Raw genomic sequence first — 22297 nt, 5'->3', positions numbered from 1 at the left:
AGCTCCCAAAGCGGGGCAATGGATGGGCTCCTCATCCCACCCTGCCTGCCTGGGCAGCCTCTGCCAGGCATGGGGAAGCATGGCTGGAAAAAGCTGCTGGTTCATGCAGGAGCCAGAAAAGCTTTTCTGCAACAAGCTAAAGAGCGCCTTGTCCAAGCTGACCCAGAGGAAGGCGCGTGTGTGTCCCCAGGACCCCACTCCTCAGCTCTGGTCCCCGGCTGCCATGCTCTGTGCAGGGCGCTTGCAAGAGCCCATCTGCCCTTTGCAGGTGCACGGGGGACAGTCGCTCTCCCCCCATCCATCCATCCATCCATCCCTGGTCCCCCTTCTCTCTTCCTTAACTGAGGATCTGCAGAACAACCCTTCTGGCTCTGCTCAAGCCTCCCCTGAAGCCAGGCAGATGCTTCCAAGATGCTCAGCCAGCTTTGGAGGAGCCCATCAGGCCGCTCATCCCCAGCCCTGCTCTCTGAAGCTGTCCCCCATCTCTATCACCTGTACCCACATAAGCTCTCTCTCTTGCTCCAGCACCCCCAGGTCCCATCCAACCCTCTGTCCCAGGCTGGAGCCTGCCCTGACCCCAGGCTGGGGAGGGAAAGGCCACCCTGCCCTATGTCCCCCTGTGCTGGCCCTTCTCAGCTCCTTCCCCTATTTCAGGAGCAGTGATGCTGCCTGGGGTTTATGGACAATTTGGGGTGGCTATTTAAGTTTATGGCTTCATTTTTTGGGGTGTGGGGATTTCCCCCCCCTCCCATAAACCTTTCCATGGTGTAAAAAAAGAAAAGGAGATATTAAAAACCAACAAACAAGGAAAGGAGCACAGTCAGTGGTTTAGAGAAAGCAACAGCACCTTCCGAGACTATTAAATTAACATCAAACAAGACCAGGATTAATCAGCGGATTCAAAAAGCTCCAAGCTGGGGGAGGGAGGGAGGGGAGAAAAGAAAACCAAAATGAACAAAAACGGTGTGTATGTGTGTGTGTGTGTGTGGGGGGGAATAAATCCACCCACAAAAGGGGAAATATAAAGGCTGAGAATTAATAACACAGAGAGAGCGAAGGTGGAGAGGGCTGCAGACCTGGCAAGGAGCGCACGTCCTCGTTTCGTCCATCAGCAGGAGTTATGGGCATAGCAGCGGGCAGGCTTGCACTGGCATTCAGAGAGTTAAAAGCATTGGCACTGAGAGGTGAGCGCTCTTCCCACTGCTCGTCATATTTACCCATTAGGGCTTTCCTAATTATTGCCTCCAACCCCATGTTGGTACTGGAATTCTCTTGGACCGACTGGCTCCTACAACTGATTAGCCCTGGGAGATACGGGAGAGGGAGGAGAGAGGGGACGGGAGATGGGGGGGGAGCCAAATGAGAAGAAAGATGGGGGGGACGGGGAAAGGGGAGAAAGGAGACAAGGGAGAAGGGAAGAAACAAACAGTCAGCACATTCTCGCAAAGCAACAAACTTTGTCATCTTGTTCTTTCAAGCGCTGCGATGCACCCGTCCTCCTCCTCCTCCCCGCTCCATCCCGCCCCAGGGCTTGGCAGGGAACTGGCGGTGGGATGGGATGGGACTTACTGTCTGGAGAGCTGCAGGCAGGCAGGGTCCCTGGGGCCAAGGGCTCGGAGGATGGAGGGGAAGGGGTCCCTGGGGCCAAGGTGGGAGGGGAAGGGGTTGTCACTGAGCCCCGGGGAGTGATTGCAAGAAGGAGGGGCTGTGCCAGGCTCGGTATGGGGACAGGAGTCACCTGGATGCGTGGAGTCCGTATGGATGCACGCACAGATCAAAGGTCGGTGTGCTGGGAATTTGGAGGTTGGGGCAGTTTCCCATGGAGGAAAAGTCAAGGAATAAGAGGGGGCACCCCAAAAAATCTCCACTTGATTGGAAAGAAGCACCTGGATTTGGCCCTGGCATGAGAAGTGTTAAAGGCAGGCAGCCCCTGGATGGGCACACAACAGCCCACAGGGCTGCCTGCGTGGGGTCGGGCGATGCTGGGGAGAGGGGAGAGTCCTTTTGTCCCTCCTCACACTCTTTGCAGGCCCCTTGCCCATCATCCCGGCCCATTCTCTTCCTCCCCCCACCAGGCTGGGTGCCCACTGGGTCCAGGACCCCTCCCAGGCTGAGCCACGGCTATGGGACAGGGTGCAGAGGCGAAGTGGTGTGTCGGCGTGGTTGTGAGTCTGAAGCCATGCAGTTATGGAGCAGCACCGCACAGGGACCGGAGGGCACTACGCTCAGCCACGCCACCGGCATTCCCAGCGCGGCGGTTACGGGGAACAAGCAAGGGCAAAATATAGACACAAAAACAGCAGGTTGGCGAGGAAGCCCCCCTGGCAGCCCCCCCACCACCAAGCTTGTCCCATCCCGGGGGTGTTCCCGCTGGGATTGCTGCCCCTCCGGGATGGATCCTGGGTTTGCTCATCTTCTTGTAAACAGGCAGGGTCTCTCCTGGTCCCCTCCAGCCAGACCCTGGTCCTCAACTCCTTGTGCTCTGCCTTGACGCCTCCCTCCAGCACAGCAGGAGCAGCTTTAACCAGGAGATGCTCTCAGGAGGTTGAATCTCATCTCCCCAAATTTTGTCTGCCACAGACCCTCGGGTCCCGGCTGGCTACACCCTCTCATCCCAGCTGTCGACATGAGCCAGCTCCTTCTCCCCAGCATGCCTGCACTGGCTGTCCCTGGCCCTCCTACCACACAAAGTCCTTGCCCACAGCACCTCCTTCCCTTTCCCTTGGTTGAGGGGAAGTGTGGCCAGTCCTCCTACTTAAAACTACCATCCTGAAGGTGTTCCTGCTGTAGGAGCATTAACACTTATTAATGAAGTATGGACTAATACTCCTCAGTGGGGATTCATTTCATTCACTTGGGTGCCCACCCAGACATTGCTGCAGCAGGTGACAACAGCTCGGCAGCCTTCGTGCTGTCCTTCTCCCTCAGGCTGGTTTCTGTCCCATGCTGGGGAAGCCCATGCTGGCTGTCCAACTCCATGGGGTCCATTTCCATCCCTCTTTGCCAAAATCCCTTCCTGAAGCTGCTCCTTCTCCTCCTTCCCCATCTGGGCTGAAAGCTGTGGGCACAGCAGAGCCTGAAACCTTTCACCCGCTGGAAGCCCCACACTGTGCAGAGCAGCAGAGGTCCAAGCAGTCCTGCCCATGAAACCCTTCTACATGGCACCAGCTGGCACCACCATGGCCAGGCCTGGCCATCAGCTCAATGTTTCCTCACAGCTTCTGAGAAACCAGAGTCAACCCATGTTTCAAGTACCTGGAGGACTGAGAATGCTGTTGGCATCCCTGCATCTCCTGGCTATCACCTCCTCCTCGTGGTCCTCAGCCATCACCAGTTTGCCCAACACTCACAGTTCAAGGCTATGGGGTGTTGCTCTCACCCCAGTTTACTTCTGCAACCAGCTCCTGCAGCCTGCCCAGCCCATGGTGGCACGAAGCCTGCTTCCCACCTTCACCTTCCCTTTCACTGCTGCCCTTCTACCCATCCATGGGTGACAGCAAGGTTCCACCAAGAGCAGATTGCTCTCTCCAGAACGTGAGGTCCACCTTGCTCTATGGTTTAATGCTCTGTTGGTATCAGATGGCCAACCCTTGCTTGGCTTTTAACCTCTCCTCAAACTCTGACAGACTTTCTGAGGAATTACACTGCACCGTCTCCAACTCAACAGCAGGGAGTTAACGGTGTGTCCCAAGGCTTCAGCCTCCCGGCAACTGTCATGCTCAGTCTTATGGCAAAAGGAAGGAAGGAGATGCTTAAATCTACTGAGTCTCCTGCTCTCTGTGGCTGAGCCCCGTAGGGAACGAGGGATGATACAGATACGTGGAGAGTTACCTGCTCCGGTAATCGCCGGCATATTGAAAATCTCTGTCCCAGGCTGCCCAACATCTGGAGAAAAACAAAGAAGCTCTTCAGTACGGAGAGCAGCATGTGCAGGCTGGCGTTAGGGAGGGATCCCAGCCATGACAAGATCCTGGTGTCCCTGTCACAGCACCCAGGCTGACAGCAGCCCACCTCTCCCGGACCCTGGGGTAGGTCTGTGGGTGCTGGCTGGGACCAGGAATAATTGCCTTTGGGAGAAGCACAGTGGGCACGTCTCACCAGCTGGGAATGGGCAAAAGCAGAGACCAGAGAGCCAGGGTGATGTCTCGGTGCTCAGTGCTGGTTTCCCTCCCTCCCACCCTCCAGATGACAAGCTCTGTGAAGTTAAACCCTCTCCTGCCTACGGGATTTCCAAAGGCTCAAATCCCCACATCCAGGGAGCAGGTCTGGGCAGTGGGGAGGGTGAGGAGGAGGAGGAGAAATGTTAAATCAATATTTTCCCTGTTAGCTGAGCTGTTTGACTTGGATATCACTTTCCTTAGAATAACAGATATTCTCATCAAATAAGAGGCGTTTCCTATTTCTATATATTTTCCCTCGATAAGGGAAAATGTGGAAGGTCAGGGGGTTCAGCCCCATGTCCCCAAAGGGGCATAACAATACTGTTGGCTCATGGTAACATCATCCAGGAGACGAGACAGCTCGGTCCCTCTTATCCGATGCAGCTGTTGTAAGATGGATTCAAATTGAATTAGTATTGACTGTATAATGCTGGGCTAAATTAAATTATGATCCTATCTACTCTATTAGTGGTTAATGAATGAACGGGCTGAATTTCTAATATAAGCCAGGCTGGTTAGTTTTACAGAGCTATACCAATATTGATGTAGGGCTTACAGTGACGTTGGGGGGAGATGCATCTCAAGGAGGAAGGATTCAGCTTGGCTGGCCATTCATTAAAATATCAATTGCTCTTAAGTCTCCTCCATGCTCAGCTCATTATTTCCTTCCTATTGAGGTTATCTGGTGTGGGTGGGATTGACAGCCCCAGAGCAAGGAGATGTGGGGCTGGGAAGCCTCCCATCACCTCTCCAGATGCACACAGCCACTGCTGGCACCAGCATGGCTCATCCCAGGTGGCATTTGGACCTTGCACTTCCCAAAAAACCATGGCACGATGCAGAGGGCGCTGGCTCGGAGGTCCCAGCTCTTAACACAGCAGCACTCATTCCCAGATCTCTTTTGCTTCACGTGTCCTCAAGGTTTTTTCCCCCCCCCAGTGCCCCACATTTGCCTCCCCCACATGTCCTTACTGTACTCCGTTTCATTTTTGTTGGTCGTGCTGAGTTTCTTGATGATCTCCTGTTTCTTGGACTTCACCATGGCAGAGTTGCTCTCAGTCAGCTTGCTGAAGAAAGCTGGAGGCTGAGTGTTGTTTCCTGGGGACTTGGACCCCATCCTGCAAAGCAAAAGACCATCAGAAACCTCTGCAACATCCAGTTCACAAAGTCCTACCTAGAGAGGCTCTTAGGTCCTCAAAATCAGCCTGGGGGCTTCTGAGATATTCTGGATCTCCAACCCTTCTCCCTATTCCTACCCTAAATGTACCAGAAGGTGTTGAAAAGCCACTACAACAACAGCAACCTGGGATGTGACATTGCTTTTGGCTGCAAGAAAAGCAGCCTGGACCAGGGCGAGCATGGTGACAGGGGGGAACATCCCCACGCTGTCCCCACCGTCCCCTCCCTGGGCGTTACCTCTGGTCTATCTGCTCGCCCTCGCGGTACAGGATCGGGTACGTGGCGGTCTTGGCGTGCTCTGCTTCCCCCACGCCGTCTGGTGGAGAGACCGGCTCGATACAGTTGTCCGCCCCGCTCCCGGCCGAGGCTTTGCTCTGCTCTGGGGACCTGTGGAAAACCATGGGGAGATGCCATCGGTTTATTGCAACACCCTGTGTCTCTGCACAGCAGCCTGGGGTGGAGGGGGAGAAGGACTAAAATAACTTTCCGACAGCAGGGGAAAAAAGCCAAACCTTCCATCCACATCCCCGGGGGCTCACGGCGCCTTTCATCGCGGGCGGGAGGAAGAGCACAGCTTGGGCATTCTGCACGGCGGAGCAGGACTGAGCCCAGACCTGGCCCAGATCTCCAGGCCCCAGGCCAGCCAGCAGCCACCCCAAATACAGCCCCAAAACAGCTGCCCACGGCCTGGGACTTGCTGGCTCAGCCCAAGTGCCCCTTGGCAGGGACACAATCCCCGCGGAGGGCTGGGACATCAACCCTTTGGGGACGTGGCTTTTGATTCTCCATCATATTTGCAGACACAGGGGAGGGCAGCACCCACCGCCCCCCGTCCACCTCACTGGCTGCGTCGATGAGCCCGGCGCTGGGGCAGCCTGGAGAGGACCGACACAGCCCCCGATGCCTGCCCATGGCCAGCGCCTGGGAGATGGCCAGGCTCAAGTTCACGAGGAATTCCTCACGGCAAGTTCTGGGAATTTACGTCTTTGTTCTTTCTGTGGTTCCTTTTTTTTTCCCCTCACTTTTTTTTTCCCCTCGTCGCTGGGTGGCCAGGGCTGGGCTCTCTCCCATCATGTTACAAAGCCAGTTCTAGGACCAGACAGAGCTGGGGAGTAATAATCTCATTTACTGACAAGGAACCACCAGTTTGGAGACACTATTCTTTCCTGGATGCATTTGGTGTTTGTGTAGAAGGACAGATCCCATTCTCACAATTCCCATTTTTTAATTCCCTACAAGAGGAATCAGCCCTGCTGATACCAGCACAAGGATTTAAAAGTGACTTTAGAAGAAATACAGGTGGTGCCTGGAATGGATAGCTGCAGCTGACACAGCACATGTGTCTAACAAGCCTCTGATTCACTGACAGTGAGAATGATAAAATTAACTTTGAATCAATGCAAAACATGTTGCTTTGGGTTTTTTGGAACCATCTGTAGTCTGAAAGGTGATCTGCACCATGATCTGCCAGGGACTGAGGACAGTGACAGGACAAGAGGTAACAGGCACAAACCAAAACACATGAAATTCCACATCGACACAAGAAAACACTTTTTTACTGTGAGGGTGCTCAAACACTGGCATGGGTTGCCCAGAGAGGTGCTGAAGTCTCCATCAGTGGAGATACTGAAAACCCAACTGGCCATGGCCCTGGACAACCTGTTCCACCTGACCTACTTGGGCTAAGCATCGGGCTGGATGATCTGGAGAGGTCCCTTCCCACCTCAATGATTCTGTGACACTGGCCAGAGCGGGAAGGGGATCATGCATGGACTCTAAGGGGCTCTGGAGAGCATCTCTAGAACAACAGGAATGGCAAGAGAGGCACCACCACTGCGGAAGAATGCCCAGATCAGAAGGCAGTTTTAACCTCCGGGCTGTGTAAGCAAGTGTTCCAGCTGAGCCCTGAGCTGGGGAGCGTACATTCAGCAATGGCAAGTGCCAGCCTGCCCTACATGCCACCTTGGTGGCCAAGGGCACCCTCCTGGCTCCCCATTCTAGGTAGCTCTGGTCTGTCTGACCTCAGACTGACAGAGCAGGTGGGCAGAAATCCATCTCTCTGACCTCACCTTTTGCCGCCTTCGTTCTGTGGGGAGATCCTGGAGGCCGCTGCGTGCTCCTGCTGCTGCAGATACGCCTCGCTGGGGGTACGGCGCAGGTCCAGCACGGGGCATGTGGCCCCGGGGAAGGAGTACACCGGGGTCTGGATGTGGGAGTTGAGCTGCTGTGGGTGATGGCGTGTGTAGTCCTGCGTGATGACCTCCTAGAAGAAGAAATCCCTGAGTCAGAAATAGGGTTGGTTTCTACCTCTTGCTTTGCTGGGTTCAACGGAGACAAGGCAAGCAGGAGGGAATTAGGCTGGTTTGTCCTGGTGGGGATGTGACTTCTGCCTCTTGCCTGCAGCAGCTCTCATGATGAGCTTGTTGGGGACACAAGCACCTGGGCTGAACAGCCTGGTACACCCTGCTCCCTCCAGCCCCCAGCCAGAGGTGCTGAGGTCTCCAGCATCACTCCCAGCCCTTCCCCACCTGACATGTTTCTTATCAGCTCTTCCCTCCTCCCTGGAGCCCCAGTAGGAAGGTGAGAACGAGTAAATTACACTGATGTGCTGGGCCAGTGTGACCACTCGCTGGTTCATGCCCTTGACGCTCTGGCTGGGCTGCAGGGGCTGGCACTGGGGGCCATCGGGCTGCCGGAGGTGCTGCAGGTGGGCTGCTTCGGGAGCCGAGGCCTTAAGCGAGCCTGGGGAGGCACAGAGAAGAGAGCAGGCATGAGATGGTGTCAGTGTCCCTCAAACACCATCCTGGCATGGCAGCGGGGCACGGCGAGCGAGAGCTGGGTGATGAAGCCCTCCCATGCCAGCTTGGGCTGTCCCGTGCCAGCTGGCACTGCCAGCCCCTGCCCTCACCTTGCTGCTTCTGCCTCAGGTCATGCTCCCCATGCCCCTTCTCTGCATCCTGCAGCAGCTTGGCCCCTTTGTCATGGGACAGGCTGGGCGAGCTCACGGGACTCACTGCTTCCATCCGCTCGGGGCTGTAGCCTCCGTGAAAACCTGGGGAAACGGGAGAAGGGAGTTAAAACCAGGAGCTCGCTTGGCTTCTGCCTGTGGCAACCATCACCTGCAGGCAGAGTGACACAGTTAGCAAAATGGGGAAAAAAGATGAGGGAAGACATGGCAGGTGACATTGCAGGGAGCCCCAGGAGCCACCTCTGATGTCCAGTTGTGGTGATGGCTGCAGTAAAGAGGTGACATCTCATTCCTGCAGAGCTGGACGCTCAGCAGCTCACGGCGGTGGCACCAGAGTCAGGAACCAAATTCAACACCTGTGGGTTCACAACTTGTTCCCTCCCTTTTCCCCACTAACTGAAACACAAAAAATAAACCCCCACTATGCCAGCAGGGAAAGCAACGCCCTGCAGAAGCGGAGGTGCCTTCATGGGAGGTCTCAAGTGCTTTACAAAGCAAAGCCCCAAGCCCAGCATGACCAACAGCAGGGACTTGAAAATGGGGTGTGAGGTCCTGCAGACTCCAGATCCTGCTCTGAAGACAGCAGACTCACACACCACAGGGGCAGAAAGGCTTCCTGACCTTTTTCTGCCTTTTAAGCCCTTTGCATGGACTCAAGTCGCATCAAAGCAGGCAGAGCTGGAATGAGGGACCACCATTATCCTTCAAAGAGAGGGGAAACGGGGGCATGGTTGTGTTATGCTTCCACAGACCAGGGGTGGAGGATGGAGGAGTTCTGGAGGAGGCACATGCTGCCTCTCACCAGCTAAGCACGCTTGGTAACACTCACTGTGGAGACTTTTGCCTCCACAGACCTTTACCCTCCTAACACTCAGTTCCTAGAACCACCCAGTGCAGGCAGATCTGGCAGGCGACTCACAGCGCTGCTGGAGGGTCCCCAGTGCCCAGGCACAGGGACACTGACCTTGCACGTACTGCGGACCCCCATGGAGAACCTCCCTGGGACAGGGATGCAGCATCCTCCATCACCCCATGCATGCCAGCACTGAAAGGACCATGCTTCAGATACACCCAAGACAAAGTGTCCTGTTCTGGGAAGATCTCTAACCAACAGTTAAGTCCTGGAGAACAACCAGCTCCTCCCTGTAAGCTCATGGCTATAGAAAAGCTGCCCCTCTCCTCTGCAGTACGACAACACTCAGCTGGAGGAGACACTGGTGCCACGGAGAAGGGTGGAGGAAAAGCTCAGCCAAGCAGCACATCGTGGCCAGAGCCACATCCCTGGCCCTGGAGCATGCTGCTAGAAGGGGCCAGGACCAGACGTGACCAAGTGGTGGGATGAGTGGGTCAGGATGTGCCAGTGAGACCAGCTCTCCTCCCCCAGCCATGCTGCTGTGTCCCTTTCACCCCTGGGTTACAGAAAAGGGAGCTGGGTAGCAACCTCCAGCACTGATGTTCAACTTGAAGAACAGGTCCCATCAAATCCCCACAGACTGCCTGTTGCCTCTGTGTGCTGGTGGGAGCCTGGATGAACGCTCTGGGTGAAGACTGGTTCCACCAAGAATGACCTAGACCTTGAATCCAGCCCCCTCCCTGCACTTCCTTCTGGAGAAACTTATCCCAGTGCTTTTGTGTCCCACACAAGGTTGCTATTGGGTGGTTCCTGTAGTCTGCTCTGGAAATGTGTGCTGAGCACGGGTGGGCCAAGTGATTCCTGGACAGCCCTGCCTGTGTTGCCCTCTTGTGCAGCATCGAGCACCAGGACCCTGAGTGAGATCACCCCAAGCGAGGGGCTCCCACCTGAGCTGCATCATGCAGCAGCCCACAAAGCCCCCTGAGATCCTGCACGCTCAACAGCACAACTGTGAGTGAGGAGATGAGTGTCTGACAGGCAGCAGCCCTGTCCCACTCACACTCCTGCTTCTCTGCTGTGCTCACTTGATTTATTACCCACGACTGCTCCTTACAGACTGCCTGGGAACTTCTCCCGATGGGGAAATCGGAATGAGCACATTGCTATTGTCTGTAAAAAGCAATACCAGGAACTGAACAACATTTGCAAAACAGGGCTTGGCAAGGAGAAAAAAAATAAAAGAGGGTGGGAGAAGGGAAGATCCCTAAAACACAGACAAATCAAAGAGTCTGGAGTCACACAACGACCGGGAAGCAGAGAGACAAGCACACTGGGGGGAGCTGACGAAGCCAACAGCCAAAACGTGCAACTAAAAATAAGAAATAATGAAAGAAAACGGGTTTCAGGCCACAGCTCTCTCGCCTCTCCCCTCCAATTTCTTACCATCGCTAGCGGAGTCGTTACTTAGCGAGGCTCTTTCTCGCTGCCCCTTATCGCAAGACATTTGGCGCATGATAATCACATCTATGAAGTTGGCCGCTGTCGTGGTGGTCTTACCGAGTGCTCGGAGCTCCTGTTCCTGCATTGAAAAGGTTTTACTTTGACTCTTTTCTCTACTGTGCTGCTCGGGGCCCGAGGCTGCGTGCTGCTGGTCCAGAGGGTGATGGTGCTGCTGGCTCTTCCCCTGTCCTCTGCTATAGTGATGAGAAGAACCAGGTCCAGAAGCGGGTAAAGGTCTTGACTCCATGGCTTTAATGGGTGAAGGTGACTGTTCAAGGTTGGCCCCACTGGGCAGCTTTGAGGTGAAGACATTGTTGTCAGTCTGGGGTCGTTCTGCCTTGGCTTCCCGTGTCCTCGAGGCCTCTTTCTGCAGGACAACTGGGTCCATCAGGGCTGCGTAGCCATCTGCTGCGCTGATGGAGGAACGCAGGGTGGAGGCCGAGGGGAAGGCGGTGGAGCGGATTGGAGACGTGGTAGTGGTGGAGGAGGACCTGGAAGGCAGAAGAAAAGGCGAAGATGAGAGAAGCATGTGGAGAAAGGAGAGTGCTATTATTGGAGCCCTGGTGTTCAGCCCTGCCTGGCCAAGGTCCTCCCCTGCCTGGCCAAGGTCCTCCCTGGGCTCCTGAGCATAGGGTTGGTCCATGTTGAAGGTGAGGAGGGCTCAGATGGAGCCTCCACCACAGGAACTAGCCACTGGGTATTGGCTGTGGCCTGGATGCATCGACTGGAGAGAATAAAACCCATGGACAGGTCCCAGAGACCTTCATAGCTCCACCACCAGGCAACCTTGAGTAAGAGGAGCAATAACCTCTTGCCTAGGTGATTTGAGCACAGACAGCCCTGGGATGCTCCTGCTTTCTCTCCTGGTAGCAGTAAAAACCATGAGGAAAAGCAAAGGAACTGGGCACCAACACCCACCTCTCCCCATCACAACCTCCCTGTAAGCCCCAGTCCTGCTCCCACTGAGACTCAAGGCCAAAACAACCCTCGCTCCATCTCAGAGGTGCCCTGTTTGATGATGCTCATTAATTAACCACTGTGGTTGCTCTAGTGCAGGGGTCCAGGTAAGCAGCAGGAACCGTGGTGGGGAGACATACCGCAGGACGGAAGGGGTGGGGGTCTCCGAGGAGATGATCTTCATGCTCGTGTTGTGGAGCACGCTGGGGCGCTGCTGGATGGTCTCATGGGTGCGGGGCGAGACGGGAGAGTGCTGGTGGCTGTGAGAGTGCGAGGATGAACGGCTGCTGGACTGCTCTGTACCTGGGGAAAAGAACAAAGGGTTTCTTTAGCTCTTCGTGTTATAGTCCCAACACTACCTCCACCCAGCATGGACCCCAAGATATGGTACCAGGCTCCTCCCCAGCCTACCTGGTCTCCAGATGGGAGCATGCTCCACCGTGGTGGACGCTAGGATGGATTTTTCCCGCTCTCTCTCTCGTTCCCGCTCCCGTTCCCGCTCGGACACCGATGATCCTGACTGTTTGGTCATATGTGTGGGGCCTCCTGAAACCCAACAGAAAGGCAGTGAAAGGGCTGCAGAGAGAGCAGCCAATTTCCCCTGGGGAACCCTGCCTGCTCTTCACAGCGCTTTGTCTGCAGAGCAGATAAGGAACAGTTCCATCCAATGTCACCTGGAGCAGGACAGATGGGGGCAACCAGTGCCCCAAAACCAGGGCAAATCAGGGAACAGTTGCCCTGGTGCTGTCTCCAGGGTATGACCTGCCACAAAGCTGCTTGCCAGCTGCCACGTTGGGGAAGAAGTGGGAAAAGCAAGGAAGCCCCCAACAAGCAGGATGAGAGGAGCTGGTCTGAGGGAGCCAGTGGGCTGGTGCCTGAGTGAGTATGAATTTGGACTCCCAGCATGCTGAGCTTGTGGCCCTGGATGGGTTAAGGGAGTTCTGCTTCCCCACGGGAAAAACAACCTGCAGCATTACCTGGGGAGAGCGGGGAGCTGCTGTGCCGGCTGCCGAAGGTCTGGGGGGGCCCGGGGATGTACGTGAGGCGGTCCATGGTGGTGGCAGAGGTGCCAGGGGTGGGGGGCACGAGGACGGGCAGGTGTGGCACTTGGGACAGGTCGATGATTCCTGGAGAGAGAAGTGAGAGGATTGTCAAGACGACACTGAGCTGCTGCAGCTTGGCCACGCTGGAGCGAGGAGTGATATTCTTCTGGGAGTGCACCTGAATTTCCGAAAGGTCAACAGGGCCAGGCTGGGAAAAGCTCCCATGACCCAAAACCAGAGTCACACATAAGGAGCCTCAAGTAACTAAGGATGGCAAAAAGAGCATCAAATTCCCTCCAGCTCTTCCACATGCTGACCAACCAAGCTCCTACACCGCTGAGTGACACCGTGCTGCTGCCTCAGCCCTTGGCCCCAGCACTGGAGCTGGCAGTGCCAGCCTGACCCAACCTCCTTCTCCCAAATTGCCCCCAAACCCCTGGATGATGCCGTGCCAGGAGGACCTGCTGCATAGTTGAGGGCGAGGGAGGGCTCCCGAGGTGACAAGCCACGCAGCATGTCGCCATGGCCGTGGCTGCGGCGTTGTGGTGCATCTGCTGGGACGTGATGTAGTCGTTGATGATGGTCTGTCGGTTCTCCATGGCAGCCGTGTCCGGGTAGCCCCGGATGAGGTACGGGGGGTAGAGGTGGGGGTACGTGGGGCTCGGAGCCAGATGCCTTGGCAAGTAGTAAGCAGCAGCTGGGAGAGGAAAGGATGCAGATATGAAGTGGACTTCCCCAGAGACCTCAAGATTTTGGAGCATAACAAGGAATAAAAACAACCCCAAACAGACCGTGCCCCTGCCAAAGGTACCTGCTTCCAGTTGGATTCCCCTCGGGATGGCAGCAGGGTCAAAAGCCAATGGGATGTGTCCTCGGTACAGGTCCACCCCACTCACACCACGCAGCAGATGCTCGTATGGGGAGATAGGGTGGTGGTGGGCGGCCACAGGGGCATGTGGAGACTTGGAGTTGGTGAGCTCTCTCGATGTGGGGGTGATTTTTCTGTCCTGGGACACCGGCTTCCCGGCAGTGATGCTCCCTGCAGTGAGCAGAAGGAAATGAGTCAGAGACTGAGTGCCGTGGCCAAGTCATGTCCCCGAGGGATGCCTGCAGCCAAGTATGTCCCCCAGGGACACCCGCAGCTCCCCCCAAACTGCAGGGACCTTTCTCTCCTCCCTGCACCACCATGCCATGTTACTCCACCAAGGCTGAGGTGGCCCAAGCCCTGGCTGCACCTGGGAGGAGAAGCCTGTCCCAAACCATCCCTCCACCCCAGCACATCCACGCTGGGCTGTCTGTAACTTCACCCTGGCCCACACAAGCAAGCGGTGGTGAAGCCTTGCCACCATGCTCCTCGGCACAGGGAGGTCACTACTGCTGAGCAGAGCTGGGGACCCCGAAACTCCTGGCAATGGTGATGAAACACAGTTGAGAGGGTTTGATGGCACCTGCCAGGAACATCTCAGGCAGGTGGGGTCAGCAGCCACCTCCCACACACCCTGCACACTTGGCTTGCTAGAAATCTTGAGCATCAAATAAAAGGTCCTCAAGTACCTTCGTGCTGCCGCGGCGTGGACTCCCGCGTGGAGACCGGAGACCCTCTGTGCAAGTGGCTGCTGAACGCCGTGCTGTGCCCTGCTTGGTGGTCCTCGTAGGCGAGGGCACTTTGGTGGGGCTTGCCCGGCTCCGGTACAATCACGGGAGCCCCTCTGGCAATAGAGCCACCCGAGTTTGTCACTGGGCTTGGCCTGTTTTTCAGGCTCTCTTCGTAAGCTCTTTCCAGACTCCTTGGGTCTTGGATGACGTCCAGTGAGTGCACAGAGTGAAAAGTCCTGCCGGGACTGCCGATGATGGACCGTACATCGTGCTTTTTGGTACTCGAGGAGGAAGAGCTGCTGTCGTACTTCAGTGGGGTACCCTGGGGACAGAAGGCAGAGGGGACATCAACGGCGTGTAGAGCAGATGAGGACACAGCAACCGCATCCCACCAAGTTTCAGTGGGACTCGTGCTTCCTCGTTCTGTGGGTCAGGACATCACTTTACTCGGTCAAATGGCAACAGCCATCGGCAAAGCAGAGATAACCGCTCTGCACGGTGCAGGGCAGGGTGGAGTGCCCGTCCTGCATGTCTTGTTGTGCTCCAACAAGACGATGATGAGTCACTGCTGAAGGCTGGTTGTGCCCATCACGCCTCTCTCCTACACACACTGTGAAATGAGGTAGGACTACGAGGTGCTATGGGAACCCTCCAAATATTTGGAGCCCAACAGAAGACAGCATGCCATGTTTCATCCTAACTACTGGCCTTCCTGGGTTGACACTTGCCCGTAAAGGGAGGAGACCAAGATTATGTGCACCCAGAGTCACAATTGCCAAGGGCACCAAATTGACTGTCTTTGAACAAGAGCCAAATGTGTCCCCTTCCGTGTGTGTACGTGGATGAAGCATTGCTCTCTTAATGTGCCCCAGGGTGCTGAGCTCCTCTCCTCAAGCTGTGTATTTAGCCACTGGGAAGGATCATAGAATGGTTCGAGTTGGAAGGGACCTCTCAAGACCAAATGATGGTGAAGGGCAACCTGCACCCAAGCAAAGCTTCAATTTGCACCAGTGATGTGTTTGCACCCCAAAGTCCTCCCTGCTCTCCTTTTACCTTGGGAATGGTCCCCAGGCTCTGTGCAAAGACAGCAGCCTGAGTAGGACCGACCTCATCTGCTGTTTGCCCCATACTCACCTGCGTGATGGAGCCTTCCTTCAGAGGCCTCGTCAGAGAGATGTCTGGTGTCCGCCTCAGCTCCTCCCGGGGAATCTCATGGATTGATCTTCCTGCTTCTTTCACCGTGGCCACCAGGCCTTCGTGGGCTGGTTTCATTTTCAGGGGAGTAAGACCCTCGTGAGACCTGACCTTGTAGGCATCAGATAAGTCCCTCGGTGGAGTGTTTTCCCTCTTGAGCTGTTTGGCTTCTCTTCTGAGGTAGTCCTCATGGGCCTCCACGTAGGACCGAGGTATTCCTGCAACCCCCAAGCAGAAGACAGACACAGACGGTGATTTCCCAGCCAGACACTGGACTCCCAGTCCCTGTGGGGATGCTTAGTCCAAGGGGGTCTCTAGTTAGTGCATGTAACTTGGGAACTGGTACCCAACTGAGCACACAGAGCAGACACATCACTAATGCAGCTGGGCCTCCTTACATCTACCACCACTTTCTGGACCCATTTTGCACTAGTTCCAACCTGCCTTCATGCAAGTCACTGGGAATTTTACCCCTGACTTTGGTGAGAGTTTAGGTCGGTGGAAACTGAGCAAGTCTGAAAATCTCTGTGGGCACACAGTCAAGGCTGCAGAGATCTGCAGATGGACCTTGATGTGTCCATCCTTGTTTCCTCCTGCCCTAGCTTGACAACAAGAACAAGGGGTCATGCAATGAGATACTTCCCCACGTTACCTCTAGCCCTGGCCATCTTCTGCTTGCAGGCTTTACCTTGTGTAATTGAGCCCCGCATGTGATGCTGCTCCTTTAGGTTATGGGGACTGTGTCGGTCCGGAGGGATTGCTCGGCCCATGAGACCTAGAAGAGATCCAAGAGGAGAAGCTGGGTTGTGACACAAGAGTTCATTTACAATGAATACACAACGGCAGTGTTACCAGGGATTCCTGGGACAACAAGGAAAAATATCAACAATTTCTTAAATTACTTGATTTCTCTTTTATAAAAATCTGCTTCCTTTTTTTGTGGTCCTGAAACTGGTCTACCAGGACACAAACCAAAGGCAAACGGGCCAGTCTGTGTCCCTTGTTTTCCCATGCTGCTCGGATGCTGTCCTGTTGGGATGTGCTGTAGGGTTCCAGCCAGCCGCTGCCAAATTACGGGCATAGGAAGATGTGTCGTGTAGACAAGAGATAACATGGGGTCTCTGAGGGTTGCTACTAATATGGCATGGGTGAAAGGTTTCACCCAGACCCACCTTCAATGCTGGCAGATAAGGTATCACGGGCTGACAAGCCCCGGCTGATCCTCCCTTCCATCATATCATAGGTCCGCTTGGTTCCTGTGGTCTCATGTGAAGCTCCTGAGCTCCTGCTGTCTTCTTTGGGACACTGAGAAGCAGCAACTCCACCTGGGGGAAGGGAACACCAAGAAGCACCATCAGGAACACGGAACGTCAGCACCAGCCAAGGGAGGGTGTGTACTGCTGTCTGCGTGTGTTACCGAAAGGTCAGATCCCATCCCAGCATCAGCCACCACTCAGCAACTCCAGAAACCTCGCATGAGGTTGGCTTCCAAGAAATTCAGCTGGTGTTTTCTCCCCTCCCTGCTGGTCTCAGACTCCAGATCTGTCCCTCCCGCTCGGGTGGGAGCATCCACCCTGTCGTGTCTCGCTCCCTCCCTCCCTCCCCGGCGGGGGCCAGATGAAGGCAGCAGGACAGCGCGGAGCCAGCGCGGCGCTGGTGCAAGCAGCTGCGGTTCCACTGAACTTGGCCCTGTGGATCTGGGGATTTTTATTTTTTTTTCCTTGTTTGTTTTGATTTTTGGTAGACACCTACTGTTTGGGATCTTGGCCAGCCTTAACATTTGCCGAGACACTCCCTGGGTGAGAAAATCAGGGAAAAGAGGGGAGAGGCAAAGCTGAGAATGATTCCTTTGAAACAGCGGTGAGTGAGCACAAGAACTGGGAGAGACGGTGAAAAGTCTCATGCAGGACTGATGGTGTGAGCACCAGCATGATGAGAGGCCACTGACCACCTTCTTGTTCAAATCCAGAGCAGATTCTTCTGCTCTCAAACCAACAGTGGACAACTGTCCTGAGCAACAGCCCCCACCCCTCTGTAAGGACAGCCGTGCCTGTGCCAGGCAGCATCACACCCGCCCCATCGTGTGCAGTGAGCTGTGAACTGAGCAGGCAGCTTCTGGTCTGGCCAAGTGCCTCGTGTTTATGGAAAGAGCTCTGAGCTTGGAGAGGTGAACGTCTCTGCCCATCGTCCATGGCCTGGCCACCCTGCTGAGGATTGTTGGTGCCCTGATCCTCCTCTTTGTGGGCAGAGAAGGGGTTTATACAGTTGAGAAAATGGAGGAGAATTTTAAAACATTCATTTCCATCGTGGACAATCGGGAACAAAAGTCCTCCTCGGTAAAACCAGTAATTAATAAAATGGGATTATTACAACTTCACACCCACTATTTGGTTCTGCAATCAGCAGCCACTCAATCCAGAAAGGGTTTGGGGCTGCGTGCAGGGAAACAAGAGGGGGATCTGTCCCTGAGCCTTCACTTCAGACTCATTAGAGGGGAGAAATCCGGGGGTGATGTTCAGAATCAGCCGAGGACCTCGTGGCAGATGTGAGGCGACGTGCCTGCACCCTGTCATCAAGGCACATCTGCTGGCAACAGCCCTTCTGCAGAAGGGGACACGGCCCTGGGCACCCTTTGTACTGCTGGGAAGCAGGGGGAGGGCACGAGGGAGAAGAGAGAATAAACAGAAAGAAAATCACTCCAAACCCACGTCCCGTGCCTTGCAGAAGCCGTCAGCAATCAGATGCAGAATGAGAATAACCAATCTAGCACAATTCAGCTCGCACATGCTGCAGGATCTCGGCTCATTACAGCTCTTTTATTTTAAGCACCCTCATGACACTAAAGAATTCGCAATTTTTCTTCTGCTTGCCAAAATTCATAATCACCAACAATTTCAGGTTTTTTTATTTAATTTTTGTTTTTAACTCTTCCGCTCCGGGCTGTGAAGCCTTGCTGGGCTGTATGGAGGGAAGGAGGCGGGCAGCAGGGCTGGCTGGGCTGCAGAGCAGGTGAGATCACTCAGGATGCGATCAACGTTATCAAGCGTGTAAAAGGCTGCCCTGGAGAGGAAGGAATTAATTCCTCATCTGTGTCCATGGAGGGCAGGACAAGAGGCAAAGGGCTCAGGCTGCAGCTGAGGAGACTCGTGCTGACACCAATGAGTGCGTGCAATGGGGACAAGTCTGGTCTGCAGGTCCCCTCTGCTGCCCAGAGTGGGATCCCAGCTCTGGGCATGGGCAGTCCTCGCTGCCGGGAGCTTTCCTGGTCCCTCCCGTGGCAGCACCGTTTCTGGGATCAACCTCATTCGACTCCAAGCCCAGGCAGAGGAGATTAAAATAACTTCTTGCACAAACAATTCCCGAAATGCTTCCTGGTCCCAGCCCTGCCAACTGTCCCAAAGGGCACCCAGACACAAGTCTCCTGCGGTGACACTTCTTATCTGGGCTAGAGTTGACAGCAAACGCGGGTGGGCATGGGACAAGCTGGTTTCCATGCAGCGGGCGAGAGACACAGCGCAGAGCCCTGTCCTGAAAGGTCCCTGTGGTCCCAGGGCACACAGAGGTGGCATCTGCCAAAGCTTGTGAGTTGTCCCACGTGTTCCCAATGCTCTGCTTCCAGCCCTGGCTGAAACAACCAGCCTGTGATGAAACCAGCTGCCTGCACTGGTGGGCAAGAGGAAAGGGACTTCTGTGGGACACACTTTGCCTGCAGCACTGACCACAGGCAGGCTGGAAGGGATGCTCTGCCCCAGGGAGGGGGGCAGCCACCCTGGGGAGGGGGCAGAGGGGTCAGGTAGCGCAGCACCTGACCAGGGATACCTACTGAGGCAGGTGGGTGCGGCTGAGGTTAGGATCTGCTCCTTAGTCATCTCCAAATCCAAGTGAGAGGAGAGGTGACACAACAGGATGGTCGTCCCTGTGCATGCCAGAGCACAGGCCACTATTTTACCCCAAGAAGACGCGGGGTTGTGGTGTCTGTAACTCAGCAATTCCTGACCCGGCTGCAAGCGAGGAGGAGCCCAGCTCCACACCAGAGATGCCTGACCCAGCACACGGCGAAAGGGGAGCACGGAGGAGTCATTTCCAGCTCCACTGGAGAGGAACATGTGTTTATCTCTAACGGGAGGCAGTGGGACTCGCAGAGCAGCTGGTGACTCGCGGCCGATTCCGCTAACGCAGCGAGACACCGTCAGCATTTACCAAGGAGATGTTTTACTGTGCAGGCTCCTTGTGGGACACAGGAATGGCTTCACCCTCTCCAATAGCTACAGATGCTGTAGCAAAGCTCACAAGATACTGAGACACGGTGCTGTCAGGCCCAGGAGGATTCCTGCAGGGCAGCCCCATGGTGGGGAAGCAGCACTGTGCCAAAGACATTGCAGGTGGGAATCTGATGTCCAACTAAACTTTTATGCCAAACTACCTGACTTGCTTCAATCTTGTAGGTTCTTGAGTCCCAACTTGGCCCAAGAGCTTGGGGATGCTCTCATAATGTTTTTGGAAAGTCCTCTCCTGTACAGGGTGCTAGGGATGAAGGCAATACCTTCCCATCTGGTCCTCTCCTCTCTCCTGCTTCCCAAAACCAACCAAAACCAGAGAACTTGTCCGTGGCTCCATCGTGCCCATGCCCACCAGCAGAGCTGCCTCCAAGGCAAGATAACCACAAGGGACAGAGGGAAACCCAGCCAGGCTGTAGGCAGGTGGGAAGGGAGAGAAACGACGCTGGAAGCAAAAACGCGAGGCTGGCCCATTGCACTTCATCAGCCTTTCCTCAAATAGGTCCTGACACCCAACCACGGCAGGACAAACCCCTGGTGCCTGTCCTAAAATGGCAGAGGCTTAGGACTTACCCTCGTAGGACAGCACGTGGCCTTTCTTCCCTTCGTAGATGACATGTCCTTTGGGCATGGCATCCTCTCTCGCCTTCTCCGCTCTGCTGGGGCTGTCTTCTCCGATTATCCTGGTAATGGTTCCTTTGTACAGCACTTCTGCCGGGGTGCCCTTGGAAAGCCACCAAGATCCATATTTAACAGTGTCACAAGCAATTAAGCGAGCGCGCGCCCAGGGACAGGCTGTTCCCGCGGGAGGCTGAGCGGAGGGAGAGCGCCCGGCCTCCGCTTCCTGGAGCAGCCAACAGCCAGGGACTTGCAGCTTAATTATTGATGGGGACGATAACGAGGAGTGGTAAAAAGGTACGTGATCTGTGCAGTACATGGGCTGCTGGGAAGAGACAGGGGGTGAGGACAGCATGGATCTCCAAAACAGCCACTCCATCACCCTGCACATTTCAGTGTAAGCTACCCAGCTCGCTTCCACCCCTTGGGTTTGGGGGGACAGGGTGGTCCCCCCTGGGGACACCCTGGTGATGCTCGAGCATTAGTTTTTCCCTGCAGCCTATTTCCCCAGCCTGCTACAGGAGCCGTGGAGATGTCCTGCCCACACAGGGCACATCGGCTGGCAGCACGTGTGACCTTCAGAGAGCTGCCTGTGTGCAGGAGCTGGCAGCACGCCCGGGCGAGATGGCAGGTGTCAAGGAGACTGGTTCTGGAGCAGGTTGAGGAGCAAAGCCTGCTGGTTAGCTCTCCAACAGAAACAACATCAAGGTTCTTACAGAAACTGGTGTGAACTGAAACATCTCTCTCCCCAGAGACACACACGGGCACAGCTCAGCCACCTGCCTGACCCGAATCTCCTTCAAAACACCCTGAGCTGGACCTCCTTGAAGATGCTGCTGGTGATTAACACCCCTCTGCCATCACAAGCTGTCAGTACCAACAGGGAACAGCCATTATGGGATGACAGTCCCTCACCCCATCGCAGGGAAGGCACAGCAATGTTCCTGATTGACACTCTCCTACTCTGCCGTTTAACCCCACCAGCCCCCAGGACTGCTGCTCGTGGGAAGCGGTGGGGAAGCGATGCCCCACCCAGCTTTGCTGGTGCTTCCAGGTTGTGCCAGGGCAGATTATTTCCCCAGTCCAGGCTTGAGATGGCCCTGCTCTGTACCAAGCCCCTTGAGAGCCAGTGGTCCCCAAAGCCCCACGGCAGCTGCTGGGACATGCCAGTGCATGGGTTCAATGCTCTGATCCTTCGCCCTGGCCATATACCCGGTACCGGCTCTGGCAGCCGCTCTCCCAGCCCCAGGTAAGTCATCTTCCTTCTGCAGACATGCCCAGAGGGGATCTGAAAGCAAGTCATGACAGATGGCTTCAGGGCAGAGAGCATATATTCAAGATCTGCCTTCTGTGAACAGGATGATTAATCAGAGATCAAATAGCTCTGGTACCCAGAGCTGCTGCCGGAACAGGGGGTCCTTCTCCCCAGCCAGAGCAGAGGGATGCAGCTGTTGGGCCAGCATGAGAGGCAGGTCATGCCCTGGGTCTGGGCTTGGGACCTCATTCTCAAGCCAAACAAAGCAATCTAGAGGGATGTAAAATAGCATCTCAGCAAACTGCTCATCTTCTGATCTCTGGCACATGATGCCCTAGACCCTTCACGCCCACCCGCTGCTGCCCATACGAGGGGATGGAGCACGCTCTTGCTCGGATGAGTTATTTACAGCCCTCGAGCATCCGTTCCTGGCAGCTGTTGGATGCAGGGCAGCAGGGCAAGATGAGCCTTTGCTCTGGGCCAGGATTCAGGTTCAGGTCCCCAGGGTCAAAAGAACAACATGGTCACCCTCCTTGAAGGAGGCAGGCAAAAATCTGAGCATGAGAGGCTTTAAATATCTGAATGATGGCCCGATAAAATCCCCACGGGAAACAGATTTATTTTTTTTTTTAATGCTCTCCGCTCTGTTACCAGACAAGCAATAACTCACGCTGCAAAAAAACCATCGCCCGCCTGC

General features: G+C 55.2%; 1 protein-coding gene across 1 annotated transcript in view; it reads right to left on the bottom strand.

The window, feature by feature from the left end:
* Positions 1-1076: 1076 nt before the first annotated feature.
* The window catches only part of LOC104529735 (nuclear receptor corepressor 2), a gene marked incomplete at both ends in the record, with an annotated part of 44211 nt that continues 22990 nt past the window's right edge, over positions 1077-22297 (bottom strand). Inside the window, 19 exon segments of the mRNA XM_029086532.1 lie at positions 1077-1304; positions 3832-3885; positions 5133-5278; positions 5577-5726; positions 7409-7602; positions 7939-8081; positions 8248-8391; positions 10604-11151; positions 11758-11920; positions 12029-12163; positions 12595-12744; positions 13122-13181; positions 13184-13357; positions 13472-13699; positions 14215-14578; positions 15391-15668; positions 16139-16225; positions 16623-16775; positions 20301-20451. Coding sequence (XP_028942365.1) covers positions 1077-1304; positions 3832-3885; positions 5133-5278; positions 5577-5726; positions 7409-7602; positions 7939-8081; positions 8248-8391; positions 10604-11151; positions 11758-11920; positions 12029-12163; positions 12595-12744; positions 13122-13181; positions 13184-13357; positions 13472-13699; positions 14215-14578; positions 15391-15668; positions 16139-16225; positions 16623-16775; positions 20301-20451 — 3550 coding nt within the window.

Source organism: Antrostomus carolinensis, unplaced genomic scaffold (assembly GCF_000700745.2).
Source record: "Antrostomus carolinensis isolate BGI_N321 unplaced genomic scaffold, ASM70074v2 scaffold30068, whole genome shotgun sequence".
NCBI classification, from domain to species: domain Eukaryota; kingdom Metazoa; phylum Chordata; class Aves; order Caprimulgiformes; family Caprimulgidae; genus Antrostomus; species Antrostomus carolinensis.
Note: the sequence above shows the minus strand (reverse complement) of the source record. Positions and strands in the feature narration are given on the sequence as shown.